General features: G+C 41.9%; 1 protein-coding gene, 1 long non-coding RNA gene and 11 other non-coding genes across 18 annotated transcripts; all 13 read right to left on the reverse strand.

Annotated features, from left to right (window-relative positions):
- Window positions 1–2,880: 2,880 nt before the first annotated feature.
- tor3a (torsin family 3, member A) lies at window positions 2,881–12,869 on the reverse strand. The gene is made up of 6 exons (XM_034136195.1): window positions 12,317–12,869; window positions 10,881–11,003; window positions 10,047–10,312; window positions 6,672–6,847; window positions 6,377–6,501; window positions 2,881–3,579 (listed from the first exon to the last, which is right to left on the reverse strand). The coding sequence occupies exons 1-6, from the start codon at window positions 12,480–12,482 to the stop codon at window positions 3,332–3,334; spliced, it is 1,104 nt and encodes a 367-aa protein (XP_033992086.1). The 5' UTR covers window positions 12,483–12,869; the 3' UTR covers window positions 2,881–3,331.
- A 1,552-nt stretch (window positions 12,870–14,421) lies between these two features.
- Window positions 14,422–20,834, reverse strand: LOC117487560. 6 transcript variants are annotated; one of them, XR_004556385.1, is made up of 16 exons: window positions 20,711–20,833; window positions 20,229–20,272; window positions 19,900–19,946; window positions 19,629–19,716; window positions 19,408–19,448; window positions 19,180–19,226; window positions 18,933–18,988; window positions 18,710–18,740; window positions 18,464–18,519; window positions 17,218–17,276; window positions 15,949–16,028; window positions 15,686–15,730; window positions 15,421–15,475; window positions 15,195–15,236; window positions 14,651–15,141; window positions 14,422–14,477 (listed from the first exon to the last, which is right to left on the reverse strand). It is a non-coding gene; the product is annotated as an uncharacterized LOC117487560 (long non-coding RNA). The 6 variants fall into 6 exon arrangements; XR_004556387.1 differs by having other exon boundaries at window positions 14,651–15,236; window positions 18,710–18,820; window positions 20,711–20,834; XR_004556386.1 differs by having other exon boundaries at window positions 14,651–15,233.
- LOC117487561 lies at window positions 14,539–14,616 on the reverse strand. The gene has a single exon (XR_004556389.1). It is a non-coding gene; the product is annotated as a small nucleolar RNA SNORD79 (small nucleolar RNA).
- On the reverse strand, window positions 15,308–15,381 carry LOC117487563. Its single transcript, XR_004556391.1, has one exon. It is a non-coding gene; the product is annotated as a small nucleolar RNA SNORD47 (small nucleolar RNA).
- Window positions 15,574–15,647, reverse strand: LOC117487585. The gene has a single exon (XR_004556411.1). It is a non-coding gene; the product is annotated as a small nucleolar RNA SNORD47 (small nucleolar RNA).
- On the reverse strand, window positions 15,845–15,906 carry LOC117487576. Its single transcript, XR_004556403.1, has one exon. It is a non-coding gene; the product is annotated as a small nucleolar RNA SNORD78 (small nucleolar RNA).
- On the reverse strand, window positions 18,588–18,672 carry LOC117487569. The gene has a single exon (XR_004556396.1). It is a non-coding gene; the product is annotated as a small nucleolar RNA snR60/Z15/Z230/Z193/J17 (small nucleolar RNA).
- Window positions 18,809–18,893, reverse strand: LOC117487571. The gene has a single exon (XR_004556398.1). It is a non-coding gene; the product is annotated as a small nucleolar RNA snR60/Z15/Z230/Z193/J17 (small nucleolar RNA).
- Window positions 19,052–19,137, reverse strand: LOC117487574. Its single transcript, XR_004556401.1, has one exon. It is a non-coding gene; the product is annotated as a small nucleolar RNA snR60/Z15/Z230/Z193/J17 (small nucleolar RNA).
- Window positions 19,289–19,369, reverse strand: LOC117487573. The gene has a single exon (XR_004556400.1). It is a non-coding gene; the product is annotated as a small nucleolar RNA SNORD79 (small nucleolar RNA).
- Window positions 19,784–19,850, reverse strand: LOC117487578. Its single transcript, XR_004556405.1, has one exon. It is a non-coding gene; the product is annotated as a small nucleolar RNA SNORD75 (small nucleolar RNA).
- Window positions 20,050–20,118, reverse strand: LOC117487581. The gene has a single exon (XR_004556407.1). It is a non-coding gene; the product is annotated as a small nucleolar RNA SNORD75 (small nucleolar RNA).
- Window positions 20,452–20,532, reverse strand: LOC117487566. Its single transcript, XR_004556393.1, has one exon. It is a non-coding gene; the product is annotated as a small nucleolar RNA SNORD74 (small nucleolar RNA).
- Window positions 20,835–22,015: the final 1,181 nt, after the last annotated feature.

Genomic DNA, 22,015 nt, shown 5'->3' on the forward strand with positions numbered 1-22,015 from the left:
ACTAACATAAAATACACATTCTGGTACTCCTTCGAGAAGAAAATAAATAAATCTATTACTACATGACATATTTAAAAAAATGAATGCCATTTTAGTTTTGTGTACTTTGTTCTGAAAGCTGAACCTGCTGCTCCTCACAGAGAGAAGGGGGAGAGGCTGTGTGAATTACTTTACATTGTGGATAAGGGTGGATAGCCCCCATTGTTCTGTGTGTCAAAATGAAAGACAGCCCACACACCTATCAATCATCAAACCGTGGGGTCTTATTTCATTACGTGTTGATTTCTATCAACACGTAATGTTGTATCGATGTATAGAGATGTACTACCGCAAAAGTATTCTCCGTCGGGACTTCCTGCAACAACACCACGCCGTTATCGTGATTCTGATTGGCCAGAAGACATTATCAAAGATGTTCTATTGAGAAGACGATCACTACGTGACAAAAGTTTTCAAAACCGTTTCTAGTCTTCGTATTCTTGTTTTGGCGTGAGAATAGTTTGGGCAGCGTGAGAGCGTGAGATTGAGAGTGAAAGCGTGTGTCAAACGCCAGATGCGTGAGAGTTGGCAACCCTGAGTTAACAGGCCTACTAATATTTAAAACTTCTGATTTATGAAGATGAATCACAGTTTATGATCGTGATTTACGCGATTACTTTTTGTTTTAAATCAACAAACACCAAACAACAACACATAAGTCTGTATAGTTATGTAACCATGATGGCGCAGACACACGGACGTGAAAGGGGAAGTTTAGACCTACAACATTTCAATATGCCACATCGGACTCTAAGACGTTGCTTTTTTATCGAGACTGTATTTTTCTGAGATAAAGTCAAACAGAGTAAACATGAATTGTTTAGGAAACCCCAGCAGAGCCTGGTTTTAACACTCACCCTGTTCTTTTCTGCTGCTCTGTCAACGTGTGAAATGGAGTCTGTCTGTTACTCACTTACTTTCACTTTCGAGGTCCCTCCCTGTTTGCAGCTCCCTTCGATCAAGTTACACAGGAGAACATATTACAGGAAGACAGGAACAGACATGTAGCTACAAACAAGCACAACAAAGTACTTGAAGTAAAAGAACACATCAATACAGTGTGTTCAAATAACCCATAAATACATATCCTGCATGTACAACTATACTTAAGTACAAATATTGTTAGTATTATCAGTAAATGTTATTTTAAATGGTTAATAGTGCATTATTGTATTCATGTACATTCACAGATATAAAACAGATGATTTAGAATATTATATGATTGTATTTTGAGATGGTAACAATTTGGAAAACATTCCCAAATTGGGATCAATAAAGTATCTATCTATCTATCTATCTATCTCTCATCTATCCTATCCATTTATCTAAGATCTAAGTACTTCTACTTTTACTCAAGTACAACCAAACTTGGAGTGATTGATATATTAATTGTATTTCTGATTGAATACTGAAACTCTTAAAATGTAATTGCATTAAAGAAAAAAACTTCTGTTTGGTGTGAATGTTTATTTTCTGAAAACCATTTCTGACATTTCTCTTCACGCTTTTCTCAAATGTGACTCTTTAGAGAATAACATCTTTAAGCAGAACTGTGTGACGGTGAGATAATGCAAGACAGTGAATTAAATGATAGATTTATGATAATTAAAACACAGAAGAAACAATGAAATACTGAGTTATTAAAAGCATATTTTACAGAAAAAGATGACTTTCAAACAGATTCAATGCCTTTTACACTCTCACATTTCCCAGTAACAACTTCAACTCACATTTGAATCACAGCTGTTCACATTACAGAGCCATCTCATATTTAATATGCCTTTTAAAGAACCACCAAAATGTGCATTCAAACCACTCCACAGACAATACAGTGATAATGCTTAAATATGGCACAAACTATGTAGGGCTGGGCAATATATAAGGACATTCACATATAAAGATTGGACCTAATATTCATATTGAGACGGTTTTGTAAGGAGGAGGCTTTCAGGGTCCATTAACACAATGAGAATTTGGAATAGCTAGTGGATTAATGGAATTAAAGGGTAAAGAAAAATAATAGAATAGCTAGACACGTCTTTTTAATTAATTAATCATTACATTTTACATCTAGTCTCATATCATAAAATATCATACGTCAATAAATAATCAGTGATACTCGAGTGGTGCAGGGATGTCGTATTTTCGGTGTTGGTCCCTGAAGGCATCATCTCCCTGGTCCAATGGGATTTCTCCGCTGAGCACCACTCTTTACAAGTGCAATGTCCTACATGCAACACATGATCTTAACTTTTAAAAACAGAGCAACTAAGCCGTTGGACGAGACGAACAGACATAATGAAAGTTTGACAAACACTGAATTCTGTCTAGTTCTTGGTGATATTCATACTGGGGACACTTTGGGAACATGTCTCCAACACTTTTGGAAATGGCCAATTTTGTACCCGACCTTTTGCATTTGGATAATCTGTTAAAAGTGTTCTGGAAATAGCGTGCACAAAGAAGTGTACACTTTGAAGAAACCGTTATCAACTGATATTCAAATATATTGACAAGAAAGTAGTCGAGCAGACGATCCAATCGAGGATAAATAAAGGACATCGGACTTCCACATCGTGGGTTCAAGGACCGCGACCACAGCCTGCTGAGAACACACCACTTTGGGCCCTTTCATCTGCGTAATGGTAAGAGGGGGTGGGGACAAAAGAAGAGAGAGAAGTGAGAGAGAGATGAAGAGAGAGAGTAGAGCATAGATGTAGGAGAGAGAGAGAGTTGAGTCTCGATAGCCTGCGCCGCCTCTAGCGTCTCGCTAGAGCTCTCGCTCTCTCTCTCTCGAGCTGTATCCGACTCTCGTCTCTCGGCTCTCTCTCGCTCTCTCTCTCTCTCTCTCTCTCTCTCTCTCTCTCTCTCTCTCTCTCTCTCTCTCTCTCTCTCTCTCTCTCTCTCTTAATTAAAGACCCCCGCTCAGATTAAAACCCTAACCCTGCTGGTAACCCAAGAGAAACGTTTAATATTAGTAATGACTGAATAGAGAACACCTTTGCAGCAGCGTAGTTACTGCGCTAGTTGTCAAAAGTATTGTAAGCATGTCTGTATAATATGTATGTATTGTTTTTGGGGGGCGCTTATTGCAGAATTTTGTTTTTAAATCTGTGTCCTCATCACACAAAGTGACACCCATGGTCCTGATGCTGAAGAAGAGCTGGATCTCCTCACGTCTGCAGGATCCTGTGTTTCCCCTGTGGATCCGTCCCTCTCTGAAGGACACCTGTTGTACCTGTGAAGGGGATAGTACTCTGGGCTCCACTTCCAGGTCTGTGCGTCTCACCTCCTAGGGCAGGAAGAAGTTGATCCTCTGGGGGATGGACTTGCAGCCCTGAGCGGAGAACAGCCTCTCCTCTTTGGGCACGTACAGCATGGCCTTGGCCACCTCGTCCAGCGTGGCCTCGTCCGTCTGCAGGCCTCGAGCCGTGAACGCGTCCCTCGCACACAGCTTCACGTGCCGGTACTCCAGAGGCAGGAAGGGCACGAAGAAGTCGATCAGGTGACCGGACATCAGCTCGCTCTGAGCAAAGCCACCTGGGAAACAGAACCATGGAGAAAGAACGCTCTACTTTAAAGAGTCCTCTCCTGCTGATGTTCAGGTGTATATCAGTATGTAGTCTCTCTACTTTAAAGAGTCCTCTCCTGCTGATGTTCAGGTGTATATCAGTATGTAGTGTCTCTACTTTAAAGAGTCCTCTCCTGCTGATATTCAGGTGTATATCAGTATGTAGTGTCTCTACTTTAAAGAGTCCTCTCCTGCTGATGTTCAGGTGTATATCAGTATGTAGTGTCTCTATTTTAAAGAGTCCTCTCCTGCTGATGTTCAGGTGTATATCAGTAGGTAGTGTGTCTACTTTAAAGAGTCCTCTCCTGCTGATGTTCAGGTGTATATCAGTATGTAGTGTCTCTACTTTAAAGAGTCCTCTCCTGCTGATATTCAGGTGTATATCAGTATGTAGTGTCTCTATTTTAAAGAGTCCTCTCCTGCTGATGTTCAGGTGTATATCAGTAGGTAGTGTGTCTACTTTAAAGAGTCCTCTCCTGCTGATGTTCAGGTGTATATCAGTATGTAGTGTCTCTACTTTAAAGAGTCCTCTCCTGCTGATGTCAGGTGTATATCAGTGTGTAGTGTCTCTACTTTAAAGAGTCCTCTCCTGCTGATGTTCAGGTGTATATCAGTGTGTAGTGTCTCTACTTTAAAGAGTCCTCTCCTGCTGATGTTCAGGTGTATATCAGTGTGTAGTGTCTCTACTTTAAAGAGTCCTCTCCTGCTGATGTTCAGGTTGTATATCAGTATGTAGTGTCTCTATTTTAAAGAGTCCTCTCCTGCTGATGTTCAGGTGTATATCAGTAGGTAGTGTGTCTACTTTAAAGAGTCCTCTCCTGCTGATGTTCAGGTGTATATCAGTATGTAGTGTCTCTACTTTAAAGAGTCCTCTCCTGCTGATATTCAGGTGTATATCAGTATGTAGTGTCTCTATTTTAAAGAGTCCTCTCCTGCTGATGTTCAGGTGTATATCAGTAGGTAGTGTGTCTACTTTAAAGAGTCCTCTCCTGCTGATGTTCAGGTGTATATCAGTATGTAGTGTCTCTACTTTTAAAGAGTCCTCTCCTGCTGATGTTCAGGTGTATATCAGTGTGTAGTGTCTCTACTTTAAAGAGTCCTCTCCTGCTGATGTTCAGGTGTATATCAGTGTGTAGTGTCTCTACTTTAAAGAGTCCTCTCCTGCTGATGTTCAGGTGTATATCAGTGTGTAGTGTCTCTACTTTAAAGAGTCCTCTCCTGCTCATGTTCAGGTGTATATCAGTAGGTAGTGTGTCTACTTTAAAGAGTCCTCTCCTGCTGATGTTCAGGTGTATCTCAGTGTAGTGTCTCTACTTTAAAGAGTCCTCTCCTGCTGATGTTCAGGTGTATATCAGTATGTAGTGTCTCTACTTTAAAGAGTCCTCTCCTGCTGATGTTCAGGTGTATATCAGTGTGTAGTGTCTCTACTTTAAAGAGTCTCTCCTGCTGATGTTCAGGTGTATATCAGTGTGTAGTGTCTCTACTTTAAAGAGTCCTCTCCTGCTGATGTCCAGGTGTATGTCAGTATGTAGTGTCTACTTTAAAGAGTCCTCTCCTGCTGATGTTCAGGTGTATATCAGTATGTAGTGTCTCTACTTTAAAGAGTCCTCTCCTGCTGATGTTCAGGTGTATATCAGTATGTAGTGTCTCTACTTTAAAGAGTCCTCTCCTGCTGATGTTCAGGTGTATCTCAGTATGTAGTGTCTCTACTTTAAAGAGTCCTCTCCTGCTGATGTTCAGGTGTATATCAGTATGTAGTGTCTCTACTTTAAAGAGTCCTCTCCTGCTGATGTTCAGGTGTATATCAGTATGTAGTGTCTCTACTTTAAAGAGTCCTCTCCTGCTGATGTTCAGGTGTATATCAGTATGTAGTGTCTCTACTTTAAAGAGTCCTCTCCTGCTGATGCTCAGGTGTATATCAGTATGTAGTGTCTCTACTTTAAAGAGTCCTCTCCTGCTGATGTCCAGGTGTATATCAGTATGTAGTGTCTCTTACTTTAAAGAGGTCCTCTCCTGCTGATGTTCAGGTGTATATCAGTATGTAGTGTCTCTACTTTAAAGAGTCCTCTCCTGCTGATGCTCAGGTGTATATCAGTATGTAGTGTCTCTACTTTTAAGAGTCCTCTCACAGCTGATGTCCCCAGGTGTATATCAGTATGTAGGTCTCTACTTTAAAGAGTCCTCTCCTGCTGATGCTCCAGGTGTATATCAGTATGTAGTGTCTCTACTTTAAAGAGTCCTCTCCTGCTGATGCTCAGGTGTATATCAGTATGTAGTGTCTCTACTTTAAAGAGTCCTCTCCTGCTGATGCTCAGGTGTATATCAGTATGTAGTGTCTCTACTTTAAGAGTCCTCTCCAGCTGATGTCAGTATATCAGTATGTAGTGTCTCTACTTTAAGAGTCCTCTCCTGCTGATGTTCAGGTGTATATCAGTATGTAGTGTCTCTACTTTAAAGAGTCCTCTCCTGCTGATGCTCAGGTGTATATCAGTATGTAGTGTCTCTACTTTAAAGAGTCCTCTCCTGCTGATGTTCAGGTGTATATCAGTATGTAGTGTCTCTACTTTTAAAGAGTCCTCTCCAGCTGATGTCCAGGTGTATATCAGTATGTAGTGTCTCTACTTTAAAGAGTCCCTCTCCTGCTGATGTTCAGGTGTATATCAGTATGTAGTGTCTCTACTTTAAAGAGTCCTCTCCTGCTGATGTTCAGGTGTATATCAGTATGTAGTGTCTCTACTTTAAAGAACATGAACCTCTTCAACGTACCGTGAGACTCCATGGTTTCTGCTCTCAGTCGATGCTCCAGATCTTCCATCCCGATGTCCTCTCGGTTCTGACCCGAGTGCCAGAAGTCCAGCGCCACGTCGTTGATGGTCGCCCCCCCGATGTTACTGTGGAGACAACGGACACGTGAGAAATGCACTTGCACTTTGTAAATAAAAAAGGTTAGATTGATCATAGTGACTGTAATAGTGGTGTGTGTGGAGATGTGACACTGACTGTCAGACACTTAATTGGTAAAGGAAATGTAATTTGAAGTGTGTGATAAACAATTAGAGACCTGAGGAAGAGGAAGAGCGCTCTGCGGTAGTTGACCCCGTCCACGTTGTCGTAATGATCCATGAACGGCTTGATGGCGTCGATGAGGCCGGGGTGAAGCTTCTCCGCCTCGTCGAAGATGAACAGAGTCTGAGGGCAGCGGAGGACCAGGTCTCTGATGGACTCTCGAAGCTGGCCCTTTAGAAAGTAAAACACAGGGTCAGGATCTCTAACACCTCAAGGTCTCAGAGGAAATCAAGAGGACACATCACGGTGTTTAGTCTTCCAGTTTGTGTGTACAGACAGAGACATCGAAATACCGTTTCCCACAAACAATAATAAACATTTAAACTGATAACAAGAGAAAAGATATATAAATGGTAAAATGAAATGTGGAATATTTAAACAAACTGATCCACATTATCCACCACAGCTTATTCAACAGAAGTGCAGACAGTCGTTTTATGCTCTGATATTAATGTTATCTATTTCTTTATTGGTGTTTAACAAATAAAACAACTCCCAACAAGAAACAATATGTTGAATAAAATGTCGAATAATAAACACTGCATGTTATTTGACAAAAATGTTGAGGGTTAAATAATGAAAAGTGCTGTTTTTGAACATATGTATTAGATGTACTGCTCTGATATTAAGTTCAAGCAGAAGTAAATAATCAATCCGGTTCAGACTTTAAATATACTATTCTATTTAACCATCTACTAATTAAAATGAAAACCTTACCATTATGTAAAAGTGTATATTATAAATAAATGTATTGTGTAATCTTTTTAAATAACAAAACCACATTAAATCCTTTGGGACAAATTGGTAATTTATTTGTATGTTTCATCGTCTACGTCTCATTTATAAAGACCTTCAGATCCTGCAGATTTGGCAGCATGAGAGTTTAAGGGTCACCCCGCGTACGACCCTCTGTAACATCTGGATTCATTGTGTAACAGAGTCAACATCATGATGAAATGTGAAGCAGTGGTTGTGTACATATGTGTGTAAATATGTGTGAGGAGGCTCCACGCTGGCATCTGTGTGTTCTGACACACTGCAAACACAGAGAAATCACATTAAAACAGAAGTTGGACCAGATATTACTCAGTATGTGTTTGTTTTAAAGAGGCCCTATTCTGCTTTTAGGGCTCTTCCCTCTCCTGTAGTGTGTTCTGAGCAGAGGTGGGAAGAAGTGGAGTACAAATACTTTGTTACTGTACTTAAGTACATGTTTCTGGTATCAGTACTTTACTCCACTACTTATTTTTCTGACCACTTTTTACTTTGACTTCTTACATGTTGAACCCAATTACCTGTACTTTCTACTTCTTACATGTTGAACACAAATACCTGTACTTTCTACTTCTTACATGTTGAACCCAAATACCTGTACTTTCTACTTCTTACATGTTGAACTCAAATACCTGTACTTTCTACTTCTTACATGTTGAACACAAATACCTGTACTTTCTACTTCTTACATGTTGAACCCAAATACCTGTACTTTCTACTTCTCACATTTTCCAAACAGGCTGGTTCCTTTAGTTTGAATGTGTGTTTGGTGGCGTGATCATTATTATTTAGAGTCATTGCGTGCCTATTGATTTGAACACGATCCGTGTATCCATCATTTCCTGGTCTTCTCTAAAGAAGAGGGACCAATGAAAACGTTGTCATGTTGCCGTTGTTCAGCATGGAAACATTCATTAGCTAACAATGACATTATTGTTCTATTAATATAAAGGGAGGTCAGGTACTCTTTAAAACAGCTGCTAGTTATGGGTACTTTTTACTGAAGTACATTTCAAAGCCCTCTTTACTTTGACTTGAGTAAAGAAGTTTAGTCAGTACTTCTACTTTCACCAGAGTATTTTTCAACACGAGTATCTGTACTTCTACTTGAGTAAAGGATGTGTGTACTTCTGCCTGAGTAAAGGATGTGTGTACTTCTACTTGAGTAAAGGATGTGTGTACTTCTGCTTGAGTAAAGGATGTGTGTACTTCTACTTGAGTAAAGGATGTGTGTACTTTTGCCATCTCTGCATCTCCGAAACCCTGATGTTTGATTTGAAGCAACGGTACAACCTCACACACACACACACACACACACACACACACACACACACACACCACACACACACACACACACACACACACACACACACACACACCACACACACACACACACACACACACACACACACACACACACACACACACACACACACACACACACACACACACACACACACACACACACACACACACACACACACACACACACACACACACACACACACACACCTTGCCAAACAACCCACACACACACACACACACACACTGCCTACACACACTCTGAGGTCCAATACTATATTTCCCTCTCATGAAGGTCCCTAAGGCTTCCTTTGTTATCTCCTTTAGGATACATCGGAGCATCCTTAATGAAAGGGAAGGAGATGACGCCGTCCCACAATTCCTTGCAGCTGCAACATTTGAAGTGATGAACAACTCAGCTGTTAACGGAAACAACCAGATGAGACTGGAACAGACTCAATAACGTCTGTGTTGTAATGGTACTATTTTATAATGTACAGGGCGTAGGGATACGTGTGTGACGTCAGTCCTGTTTGTGGTAATGCCCGGAACTAGTTTATGCTTCGGTGTGCTTTGGACATGAACGTGTCCAGTACAGTCTCCGCTGTTATGTCTCAAGAATATCGTTATTGAACAGTTCAAGACAGTCGCTGTCTCCTAATCAACACTACCACGTCCTCTGTCTCACTGGTTCCCAACCCGTTTCGTCTCGTGTCCTCCTTGAGCTGGTTTTATAAGATCCCCCTCACTCATCTGTGAGGATCACTACTACATTATTTATTGTGTTAAACCCTTTATAATCGTATTAAACCCAAGTTCTTACGGACTCTTCCGGCGTAAGAGATGAGACATGTATTCCTCACTGAACTGAAGGTGTGTTTCCACTCCTCTCCTTAACCCAGTTCTGCAGTGATGGTACCGGTCTCTGGATTTGTATCCCTGTCTAACCGTGCATCCTTTCTCACTGCCACTTTGCAGCTAATGCTAATTTAACATATTTACTCAAAAAGATTGCTTTAAAGTAGATTTAATCGCTCTGACATTTTTTAATAATGTAGTTTTTGGGAGAAGGGGTGGGATTAAATAAGTGTAAACTTCTTCCCACCCCTTCTCAGATGTGTAATTAAGTAGATCATTTGTTTATATATAATTTCTAAGTTAATAATATTTGTGTTTATCAATTTGACACTGCTTAAGTTTGAACAGTATCATAATTATCTTGTTTCATTTCATTATTGTTATCATTTTTGCATATGACCTTTGAAACTTGAATCTAAACCGCCTCGTGTCTCACCTTGTAAGTGTCCACCAGTCGTGCGTGGGGGAAGTGGAACGGGGCGATGAAGAGGCGGACGCACTCGCTCTTCACACCGTCTCGGTACAGGTTGTCGGCGATGATCCGGGCCACGTAGTTCTTCCCGGTGCCGGACCAGCCGTGGAAGGAGAGCGTGAGCGGCTTGTTGGACTCGGGGCTGCTGAGGAAGCCCTGCACCGCCTTCAGAACCACGGACTGGACCAGGTGCTGCCCGTGGAGCCTCGTCTGGAGGTCCCACGCCAGACCTGAGGGGGAGGAGAGAGAGGGAGAGGGAGAAGGAGAGGGAGAGGTTAAAGAAACACCAAGGAGGAGACGATACGCTGTTTAAAAAATCACTGAAATGAACAGAAGAATAAGAAGTTAAAATGTGTGTTTGAGTCTGAAGCGAAGTGACATTTCAGATTAGAAGTACACACCCCCAACCAATCAAAAAATAGTGTGGAATATTTACACAAATAGATAAACATAATAGACCTTATTCAACAAAAAAGCGTACAGTAACTAAAAGCACCGTTTTAGATATTTACAGCGATGCTTAAAAAACAGCTGTGATGTTATATTTAAGCAACGGTCGACAAAAGTGATCAAATCTTAAGAAATAGCGACAGAATGTGTAGAAATATTGTTGTTAGAGCGGTTTGTTTTACATGTCTTTCCTACTAAATCTAATGAATGCCCTGAAAACTAAATAATAACTTCTTCTTCCTCCATGTTTTGGTCCTTCTCAGTATGGAAAATGCTCCCAAACAGAAACAAACCAATTCAGCGTCAGCCTCAATTCAGTGTGATTATAAAAGCAGATAATTGGGGTACCTGTGATGTTGTTGGTGACCCGGCAGTCTCCAGAGTCGCAGCACTGGCCCAGGCTGCAGTACCACTGGTGCACCAGACTCATGTAGTCCTGAGGGAAGCCAGCCCACAGGTCGCGGGTCGGAACTGAGAGAGAGAGAGAGAGAAGAGAGAGAGAGAGAGAGAGGAGAGAGAGAGAGAGAGGAGAGAGAGAGAGAGAGAGAGAGAAGAGAGAAGAGAGAGAGAGAGAGAGAGAGAGAGAGAGAGAGAGAGAGAGAGAGAGAGAGAGAGAGAGAGAGAGAGAGAACACAATACTCAGATTTAGAACTGTGATCAATAACAAATGCATTCAATACATTCAAATGTAGAGGCTTTAATGGTCACAATACAGCTTAGTTTTGGCAGAGAGTATCTGAAGTCCTGTGCTCTTCCAGCAATGCAACAGACAATATTATAGTGCTCCTATTATGTTATTTTTAGGCATATATAGAATAGATAGAATGGGAGGGATGAACCCCTCTGTAATGGTCTCACATGCAGAGCACACAGCACACACAGTGACATGTGTTCTCTGCTTTTAACCCATCCTAGTACCAGGAGTCTAGAACCAGGAGGTACCAGGAGACTAGAACCAGGAGGTACCAGGAGTCTAGAACCAGGAGGTACCAGGAGACTAGAACCAGGAGGTACCAGGAGTCTAGAACCAGGAGGTACCAGGAGTCTAGAACTGTACAAACTGTGAAGTCCACTGAGACAAATGTAACATTTGTGATATTGGGCTATATAAATAAACATTGATTGATTGATTGATTGATTGATTGATTGATAGAACCAGGAGTCTAGTACTAGGAGCAGTGGGCAGCTATTGTACAGCGCCCGGGGAGCAATGGGAGTGAGGGGGGAAGGGGGTTGTCCGGTGCCTTGCTCAAGGGCACCACGGCAACTGGGACCTCTCCAAGTAGCAGTCCACACTTAGGTCTGTTCAGGCTTGAACCGGCGACCCTACGGCTCACAGTCCAAGCCCCTACTGACTGAGCCACTGCCGGGTCTCAGATATATATACACATATATAAAAAAACATGTCTATGATGTGTTTTGCTCAACAGATCCCTCATATCCCTCTATTCCAGCCCTGTTAGAGAACTGCAGGTTCGGGGTCCAACATAAACGAATATCAAGACACAATACATGACAAACAAACATGTAACATAACAGCAGGATCAGTGAGAGCTGCTCAAAGAGCCTTCAGCGTGCATTTGATCTGGATTCAGCTCTGTGTTTACTGAGAGGACTGACTGGAGCACAAAGGATGCTTCAGTCTGACTTTATTGAATCTCCATTAGATGGTAGTAGTTCAGATTCTCTGTTCAGAGCATGCTTTGGGTCCCAGGTGAAGCTGTTGGACAGCCTCACGGGTTATTATGGTCTGCTGATAAAGCATACATCTAAATGAAGCTCACCCTGCTGTGCAGCATCGTCCTGGTGGGGCTGGCACTCCCCCTCCCAGATATTGCAATAGATGTAGTTGAAATAGTAGCTGGACACGTTGGAGATGCTGTCCAGAGGGAAGAAGTCGGCCTCTGCGGAGGAAGCGCAGAGCGCGGCGAGGATCCAGAGCAGAAGCATCCGGAAAGAGGAGGCTGCGAGGCGGCAGGAACAGCCGCGAGACACCGGGGGGGTCTGGTTCTCCTCTCCGGGGGAACAGCACCGAGGCACCGGGGGGGGGGGGGGGGTCTGGTTCTCTTCTCCGGGGGAACAGCACCGAGGCACCGGGGGGGTCTGGTTCTCCTCTCCGGGGGAACAGCACCGAGACACCGGGCGGGGGGGTCTGGTTCTCCTCTCCGGGGGAACAGCACCGAGGCACCGGGGGGTCTGGTTCTCTTCTCCGGGGGAACAGCACCGAGACACCGGGGGGGTCAAAGCTGTGCACGGTGTGGCACATTAACCCTCCTCCCCCCTTATTTCTCCCCCAATGTACAGCAGGAGGTTTGACTACCTGATTTGCACTGCGCAAGCGCGAGTTGGTTTGCCATATTTGACAGCTACGTACGGCATCCCAAATGGGACATCTGACGTGTTTCGCATTGAAGAAAAAAAAACCCGACCACATCAATCCTAGGACACATGACCATTATATTGTTACTCATATAATTGTAATCATAATTTTGTCATACATTACTCTCCTTTTGTCTAATCCCTCACACAGTCTCTTTTATTTTCTGTCTCCATGTATATTTTGTCATTTGTTATTTATTTGTCTTTACTTGTAAATTCACAGTACGGTCTTGTGTGTATCTGTGACACTGTACTTGTATGCACTTGTCTTGTAACTCCTATATCACTGAATAAAAATGTATTGACAGCTATCATACTGGAATAAGAAACTGTAAATGTATTAAATCATTTATGGCATTAATAATTAATTTCTAATTCTTAACTGCGATTGGTTTTCATTTATTTAACATTAGGGAGGGATGGTTGCTTCATTTTGTGTTCTGCGCATGCGCTTGTCAGGACTTCCTGCGATTTGTTTACTTTCAATGTTGGTAAAGATATGCGATTTTGTTTAAATGTAATTAGTTTATTATTTAATGCATACTTCTGTGTCGTGGCACATGTTTCTCCTTCCTCCTTTATTTTTTAATAAAGTAATTAGAGTAAAAAAATAAGCGAAGGAGGCGATTACATTTCCGGTACTCGATGGAACGTCACTTCCGGTAACATTCGCTCAACAAATACGGAATGCATTTATTTTTTGATTCATGAAAATATATAAACACAAACGGTTTAGGAAGACAGGTACACAGAGTAAACAATTACCATGTCTTAAAGCTAGTCACGTTTTTTTAAGTACAATATTCAGACTCTAGTGCCTTTTATTCCAGGATAAGATATACTTTATTGATCCTAAATTGGGAAATGTTTGTTGCAGCAGCACGTTAACAAGTAGTGCACATCATTGGAAATTAAAAAAAGTAGAAGCAATATAGGAATCTCAAGATAGAGTAGATATTAAATATGTTTATATAACACCTCTAAGGTCTGTGTTGGAGCTATATATTGGTTTATGTTATAACTATCATCTAGCCGTTTGTTCTTGAATTATTTTAGTTGAGGTAAATATTGCATTTTTTTTTAAGTGCACAGAATATTTTGGGTACTTTTCACAATAATATAAAGCCCTTTAGAGAATTGAGAATACACAGGTAAGCTAATAACACGTTCCTAACAAGTCATTTATTAAATTCACAAAATGCTGAGAGGAGACTGTCTGTAATGCATTTGATATAAACAATGCACCATTTATTATTTAAAGAGAGTCAGAATGCCTCATTAGTCCCAGAGGGGAAATATAGTGACAGCTAAGAGACACTGAAACTTCGTAAAGTGGACACGGTAAAAAGTAATTACAGTCCAGGTATAAAAAGGTAGCATCATTATGAAAGTATAAAGTAGCTGCAGGATGATGTAATTGGAAGTATACCTCGTTAACCAATCAGAGCACATACTGCATGTTTTGGCACAGAGTCTCTACACAGGTTAATAAAAGACACCAGGCACAGGATTCAGTTCACTCTTTATTTCCACAAACACAGCCTTGATGTCTCTGAAGCTCAGCACCTGAGAAGAGAAGAGAGGAGTTAGCAGCAGCCTTCCTCCAGAGCACAGATCAGAGAGTCTGCTCTGCATCAGAAAACAGTTCTCTTTCACTCTGACTCAGAGAGATTCCCAATGTTTCAACAGATCATCAGCTACAGCTTTCAGAGACGTGCAGGTATCAGAGAGAGCTTCACCTGATGAGGCTGATCCCAGAGCAGATCCTGGTCCTGAAGGGGAGGGGCTTCACCTGATGTGAGGCTGATCCCAGAGCAGATCCTGGTCCTGAAGGGGAGGGGCTTCACCTGATGAAAGGCTGATCCCAGAGCAGATCCTGGTCCTGAAGGGGAGGGGCTTCACCTGATGAGAGGCTGATCCCAGAGCAGATCCTGGTCCTGAAGGGGAGGGGCTTCACCTGATGTGAGGCTGATCCCAGAGCAGATCCTGGTCCTGAAGGGGAGGGGCTTCACCTGATGAAAGGCTGATCCCAGAGCAGATCCTGGTCCTGAAGGGGAGGGGCTTCACCTGATGAAAGGCTGATCCCAGAGCAGATCCTGGTCCTGAAGGGGAGGGGCTTCACCTGATGAAAGGTTGACCCCAGAGCAGATCCTGGTCCTGAAGGGGAGGAGCTTCACCTGATGAGGCTGATCCCAGAGCAGATCCTGGTCCTGAAGGGGAGGGGCTTCACCTGATGAGGCAGATCCCAGAGCAGATCCTGGTCCTGAAGGGGCGGGGCTTCACCTGATGAGAGGCTGATCCCAGAGGCAGATCCTGAAGGGGCTTCTTTGGATAGAAACACAAACTCTCATTAGAACCAAAGGTAGAAACTCAGCAGAGACGTAGGGAGCGCACACAGCCTCAGAACATAATGGAACGGTAGGGGTATAATCATGAGAGATCATTTGGCAGAATCTTTTCATCACAGGTAGTGTTCATAGAAACTCTGATCACTCCTGATGAGACGCACCTTAGCTTCAAGTCCTCAAACGTCCCATGTTCAGTCTGACAGAGGAGGGTCTTTCCTGGAGGAGAAGGGACACAAAGTCTTATTTAAAAACTACATTTATATGAGAGCACAGTGACAGAAAAGTAGCAACAACTAAATGTTCAGTGAGCACACAGCCTCAGAAAATAATGGAACGGTAGGGGTATAATCATTAGAGATCATTTGGCAGAATCTTTTCATCACAGGAAGTGTTTCATTAACGCCACACACTCTTGATGAGACCCACCTTCATGTCCTCAAGTGTCCCATGTTCAGTCTGACAGGCTCTTTCCTGGAGGACAAAGACATCACATCTTATTAAGAGTCAGCGACAGGTTAATTGTGTTGCCCTATGAAAATTCAATAAATATATTAATTCAAATTGATTGTGGTTCTCTCCTCTGGGTTCTCAGTAACAGATTGTTCCACATTGTAGTTCAGGTCAGACATTTGTAAACATCACTGAACCCTCAGTCTTTCTAAAGTCTCAGGAGAGGATCAGATTCTCACCTGAAGTCCGTCTGAACAGCTGATCAATCCTCACAGCTGATCAATCCTCAAAGCTGATCAATCCTCAAAGCTGATCAGATCTGAAAACACAGAAAAGTTGTGTAAATTAACCCAGAATAAAAAGACCGGTTTGTTTCCCTGAAGCTAACTCAGATCAGATTAAATGTTAATTTTCCTCAACGGGATCAGAGACCTGATTCATATTCATCACATCTGAGTTATGTTAGCGGTAGGGGTGTAACGGTGTAAATATTCGGTAAGGGCCCTTCGGTGTACCTGTGTACCGAACAAATATAACGTTAAACGTAAAAAAAAATTGAGAACGTGAAAAACTTTTGGGAAGTAATCTCATTGTATATAGATAGATCTGCCCTTTCAGCAAGCAATGTGGACAAGTTAATGTTTCTTTAAAAAACATGAATACAATGACAAGCAAGTCCTAATGTCAAACTAGTACAGTTCAAGTACAGATTATTTCAGTTCATCGAAATGCTGCACATTAATGTTTATTTTGTTTTGTATTTATTTGAGTGAATACAGTATTCAGTTTTATAATAAAAAAAACATATATATATATATATATATATATATATCTCATGTTTTGTGACCATTTTTTCTGCTGTACCGAACCGTGACCTAAAAACCGAGGTACGTACCGGACCGAAATGTTTGTGAACCGTTACGCCCATGGGCGTAGGAAGCATCCTGAAAGTGGGGGGGACATTTTTAACGGGGGGTGTGGGGGCGAAAAAAAATATAGATTTCCTGTATTCTGGTGCATTTTAACAGGTGGTTTGATACTTCTGTGGCTATACTAGCATGAGGAAAATGATGGGTACATTTTGTAATTTCATCCAGTAGTAAAGAAAGGAAACATATTGGATTATTAATTCAGAGCTGTCTTTGAATTAATAAAAAGCAGTTTAAATGCCCATTTATATACAACAATAAATATTTGTGAGTGCATTGAGAGATATTGTTGTGGAGAGTCATTTATATATAAATCTCAAAATACATTTGTGAATCCTTCTGTGAGCATTTATTAATATTGAGACTGATCTGACTCCATACAGATGTTAAGTTCACCTAGGAATGGTATCATTGACTTAAATGTTCAAATAAATGTTGCTCTTCCGTCTATATTGGTCATATGATGCCCCTTGACTGAAATGTTTCCTGTTCAATATCCCCACTGATTTCCTTAAAATCCTGGGATGAGAGTCCACATCACAATTTACTCTCAACTGTCATTTCCCTTTCATCACTCACCTCAGCAATGGACCTCTCTCTCTGTCCCTGTATTCTGCCTCTGACTCACTCTCAAGTGCCTAGATGTCAAGAGAGGTGGTGAAGTGATAATTATTTATTGAGCAGTATACTCTTTCACATTGAATCATAACAAGTCATACTGAATGTAAATACAACTGACTCTAAAGTAAGTCCCAGTCTGTGACATTGGACATTTTGAAGACTCAAAGTCCCAAGCAGTAGGTAGAATATTAGCTAGTCTATGTAATGTGCACAGAAAATAAATAGTTAACTGAATACTGGGATGGAAATAGCCTATAAGCACTCAGTAAAACATAAACACACACAAAAAGCTTCTGAATGATAAGAAGTATAATTCAAACATAATGCACATTACCATTTTGAGAGAGAGTACCTAAGTTAAAGAACTCAGAAAAGAATCTCTTATCGAACTGAGGCTCCAGTAAAACACACTGACTGCGTCTCTACATGGACATCAGTAAGCCGTTTATGAGTATTATCCAGGTTATGATCATATTGGGGATATGGTGTTTACATGAGCACAGAGAGATCGGGTTATTCATGTTCCCTGTTTACATGATAAATACTAGTAACCTGGCATTTCGATGCCTTTTCTAAACTATTCAGTATTTGTATCTCTCTATCATGACATAAAGACGAAACTCCTCTCCAGAAGTGAGACGCCGCCATCACTGTTAACTGATTAACTGCTACCAGCTGATGACTTACTTTCCTCTTCTTTGAAAAAAATGTTCTTCTGTCCATGTTGTCTGGGGGAGAAAACATATCAAACCAAGAGATCGTCAGCTTTGATTTTCGCTGTATTAACCATTTCCTGAACATTTGGTGTGTGTGCCTTACCTCCGCTACCGGCATCGCTTCATACAACAGATCTGAGCTGTCCAACTATGACAACACTCCTTGAACATGCGCGCGCTATGTGAGAATCTGCCTTGGTACAAAGTAGCAGTGAAAACATGGTACGGAGTTTCATTGATTTGGGCATTCTCTCAATAAGCAAGTGGAATGGATTTCATTTGATAGTGAAGCACTGACACAGCGCTCTACAAAGAGCGGCGAGTGGATAGACCGATTCACGGACTTTCCGCATAGTAAAAGTGGGGGGGGGGGGGTCTAAACTAATCATTTGAAAAAGTGGGGGGACTTGTCCCACCCTCATATAATGGCTGCGACGCCCATGGTTACACCCCTAGTTAGCGGCTAAATGCTAATCTGTGATGCTCACCAGGAACACAGGAGGACTGAAGGTGGAGCTTCCTGGACAGCAGGGGGTCTTCATGTCTGAATTAAACAGAGAGGGGTCTCATTATCACAGAGAGAGAAACACCTGAGGCTCAGCAGAACTACAGGTGATACATCAGCTAGGAGCGAAAGACAAATGCTCTTGTTCTTCATGGTTTCATCTGCTGAACTATGCTCTCATCACTGTATCAGACATCTCTCAACTCTGCTGTTCCTCCATTTAACTCACCTTCACATGGTGTGCTGCCTCAGTCTGCTGTCTGTCAATCAAGAGAGAGGAAGTGTTAGCAAGTGCTTCAGGAGTCGAGTGTCCTCCATGTCTTTACGGCTGAAACATCAGCTAGGAGCGAAAGACAAATGCTCTTGTTCTTCATGGTTTAATCTGCTGAACTATGCTCTCATCACTGTATCAGACGTTTGAAATAAAGCTGTAATGTCTGTCTTCAACTCACCTTAGTTTGACCTTTGGTCCTCCCAGTACTTCATGCATCATCACGACTTCCTGCTCCTGAGAAATGAGACTTTTATTAGAAGAAGATCTAGAAATGAAGAGTCCTTGATGAGCAGAGAGGCCGACACTCAGCTAGGAGCGAAAGACAAATGCTCTTGTTCTTCATGGTTTCATCTGCTGAACTATGCTCTCATCACGGTGTCGGAGCGCTTTCATTCATGCTACTTCAAGCAGAATATTGAACTCACCTGTCACTGAGTCCAGGGTCATGAGGAGAGGAGGATCAGAGGAGCAGCTGCAAGAGAGAGGACGCACTTTAGAAAAGGCATGTTTTAATAAAGAGGCGTCTGTTCGTCTGCACGCATCAGATACAAGTTCTCTTTCACTCTGATTCAGAGAGATTCCCAATGTTTTGTTACAAGATCATCATTTACACATTCATTTAAAGGATGCTAGAGACATGATCGATGCATTACCTGATCTGGAGGTCATCTGGAGGTCATCTGGAGGTCGTCTCCTGCAGGAACACAGAGTAAAATGAGCTCCATCTCTAATATTCAGAGTGTTTTATTCAGGCTGTGTGAGCCTCAGATAAATCAACTGGTGGGTTGGGGGTATCGTCATCCAGGTAGTCGAGAGTAGCAAATGCTGTCATCACAGACGAGAGAGAAAGACTTTAAGAAACTCTGAGGCTCACCTCGTTTCAGCTTCACATCTTTCGTCAGGTGGCGATTATGTGTTCGGCAGTCTGTTCAGCTTCACATGTGGCTTCATGTCTCTGAGACCTGTGGACACAAACCCTCGTTAGCTCCACAATATGGAGACATAAGACAATATATAGCTTTAAATGGAAGTGTCAGCGTATGGTTTCTCAGATATCACATCTGTCCACTACTCTTATACTAAATCATCACAAACTTCCAGTTAAAATCTGTAGTTTCTTCATTGAGCAGATAAGAGTAACTCACAGCAGAGGATCTGAGGAGGTTCCCAGCTCAGAGACTTCTTCTTCCACCTGAACAACATCAAGAACTCTGATTAAAAACACATCGGGAAAAACTGCTTCACTTTTGTAATCAGTGAAATAGCACAATGCTAACATTAGCATGCCATCAGTTAACCTTCAGCCATTAAGTTTCAGAAATCACTTCTGTCCACTACTCTTATATAATGAAACATCACCAGTTTAACAATCAGAGCAGAGGTGGAAGAACTCGATCTTGAGTAAAAGTAGAAGTACTCAGATCTTGGTAACTTTCCACCTCAGATCAAAATGAAGCCATTTCTGTTTCCTCACCATTTAATGTCCAGATCCATTTAGCAGAGATCCTGTCCTGAGGCCTGCAACCAGAAGAGGGAGATATTCAAAATCATGCATTTAGTTATACTCTGCAACACATGTAAGTCTGTTAAATCCTGCACTTAGCAGCTAGTTAGCATATGTAGCAGCTAGTTAGCACATGCAGCAGCTAGTTAGCACATGTTGCAGCTAGCTCTAGAACAGAAGAGTTTAACTTGTTCCCGTGCAGTCAGAGCGGTTGGCATTCTACACAAATATTCAGTTGTCCCTACCAACATTTTAATCATCATATATACACGGGAAAGCTGCAGTGAGGAGACTTTAAGAGGATAAAGACATTAGCATATGAGAGCTAATCAACAACATTAGCTCATATGCTAATTATCATCGAACACGTGGGAGACAGAGGCCTGCCTAAAAAACAAATCAATATATTTCTTAATTATAACGAGTATTAAGAAAAGAACAGTGTTTCTCACCTCCTGTTGGCTCCTCTCTGGTTCTCTCTCAGCTCACAGATATTATTGTGTTTGCTGCTGCTGCTTCTCCTTCTATAGTTTTATAGCGGTTGGGAAACAGCTTTCAGGAGCATTTACCGCCACCTTCTGAAATGGAGTGGATCAGCCCGGTGTTAATCTAAATTCTTAATATAGCCTAAACACTGCCCTGTATGCTACATCCCCTGAACTCCTTCTCAACATCTCTACTATATTTAATTATGTTCGATTTCTGTGCAGTGCTTCCTTTAGTAACAAACCTTCGTCATGGTATTTGAGACATTGCAAATAAATGTGCTCCACTGTTTCAAAATGACCACAATACTCACATTTACCTGTTGCATGTTTTTTCATAATGAATAGTGTGTTATTTAATATTTAGCCCTGTGTGACCAAATCTCCTTCTTGAAATGTCGTCCTCTTTTCTTTACTTCTGTTGACTTCTCTCGTTTCTCCAACTTTCTTCTGAACATTATAAAGATGTCTGCCCTGAACTCCTCCGTCCCATTCGTCCTGCCATTTCTGTTTAAGCTGGGATTTGATGGTTCTTTGATTTCCTCCTCTCCTTCAGGGTTCTTGTTCTCCAGGTGAAGTGGTCTCACCTGAGGACTCATTAAGCAGGTGGTCCCATTGAGATCATCAATCTCTTTTTCAAGGGAGACCTGCAGCAAGTAGGTTACAACATGAAACAACAGATAACACAAAAGGACATCGTATTTACAGGGCTACATGTACATACCTAGCGACATTGACGAGTACCAACAGTATCAAGTATCATCGCACCAATCCGAGCTTTAAAAACATGCAGTGGATCCAATTTGCTCAGTTTCAAATCGTTTTGCAGACTGTTCCAAGTTAGAGGAGCTGCACACATAAAAGCTTTCGTACCTAAGTCAGTCCTTGCACTTGGCACATTTAACAAAACCACATCATGTGATCTCAGGCAATAGCTACCTGCAACTCTCTGTGTGATCAGAGAGCAGATGCACGATGGGAGTTTACCCAACACTTTGCATATTTGACTGCTAGTTCATTTCCTTCAGACTCCTTTCTTCAGGATTCTTGTTCTCCAGGTGAAGTGGTCTCACCTGAGGATGTGGACCAGGTAAAGGGAGGTGGACTAAACTTTAAAGGACTCCTTCAGACCAGCTGATCAATCACAGCCTCGATCAGCTGATGGTCAGGAGGGCGGGGTCTCTAACCCTCACCTGGAGAGAGCAATCAATTAACACCAATTAACCACCTGTTAGATTCAGTTTCCTTCACCAATGTTCTATCGTCTGTGGC

The sequence above is a fragment of the Trematomus bernacchii genome, unplaced genomic scaffold (assembly GCF_902827165.1).
Source record: "Trematomus bernacchii unplaced genomic scaffold, fTreBer1.1, whole genome shotgun sequence".
NCBI classification, from domain to species: Eukaryota; Metazoa; Chordata; class Actinopteri; order Perciformes; family Nototheniidae; genus Trematomus; species Trematomus bernacchii.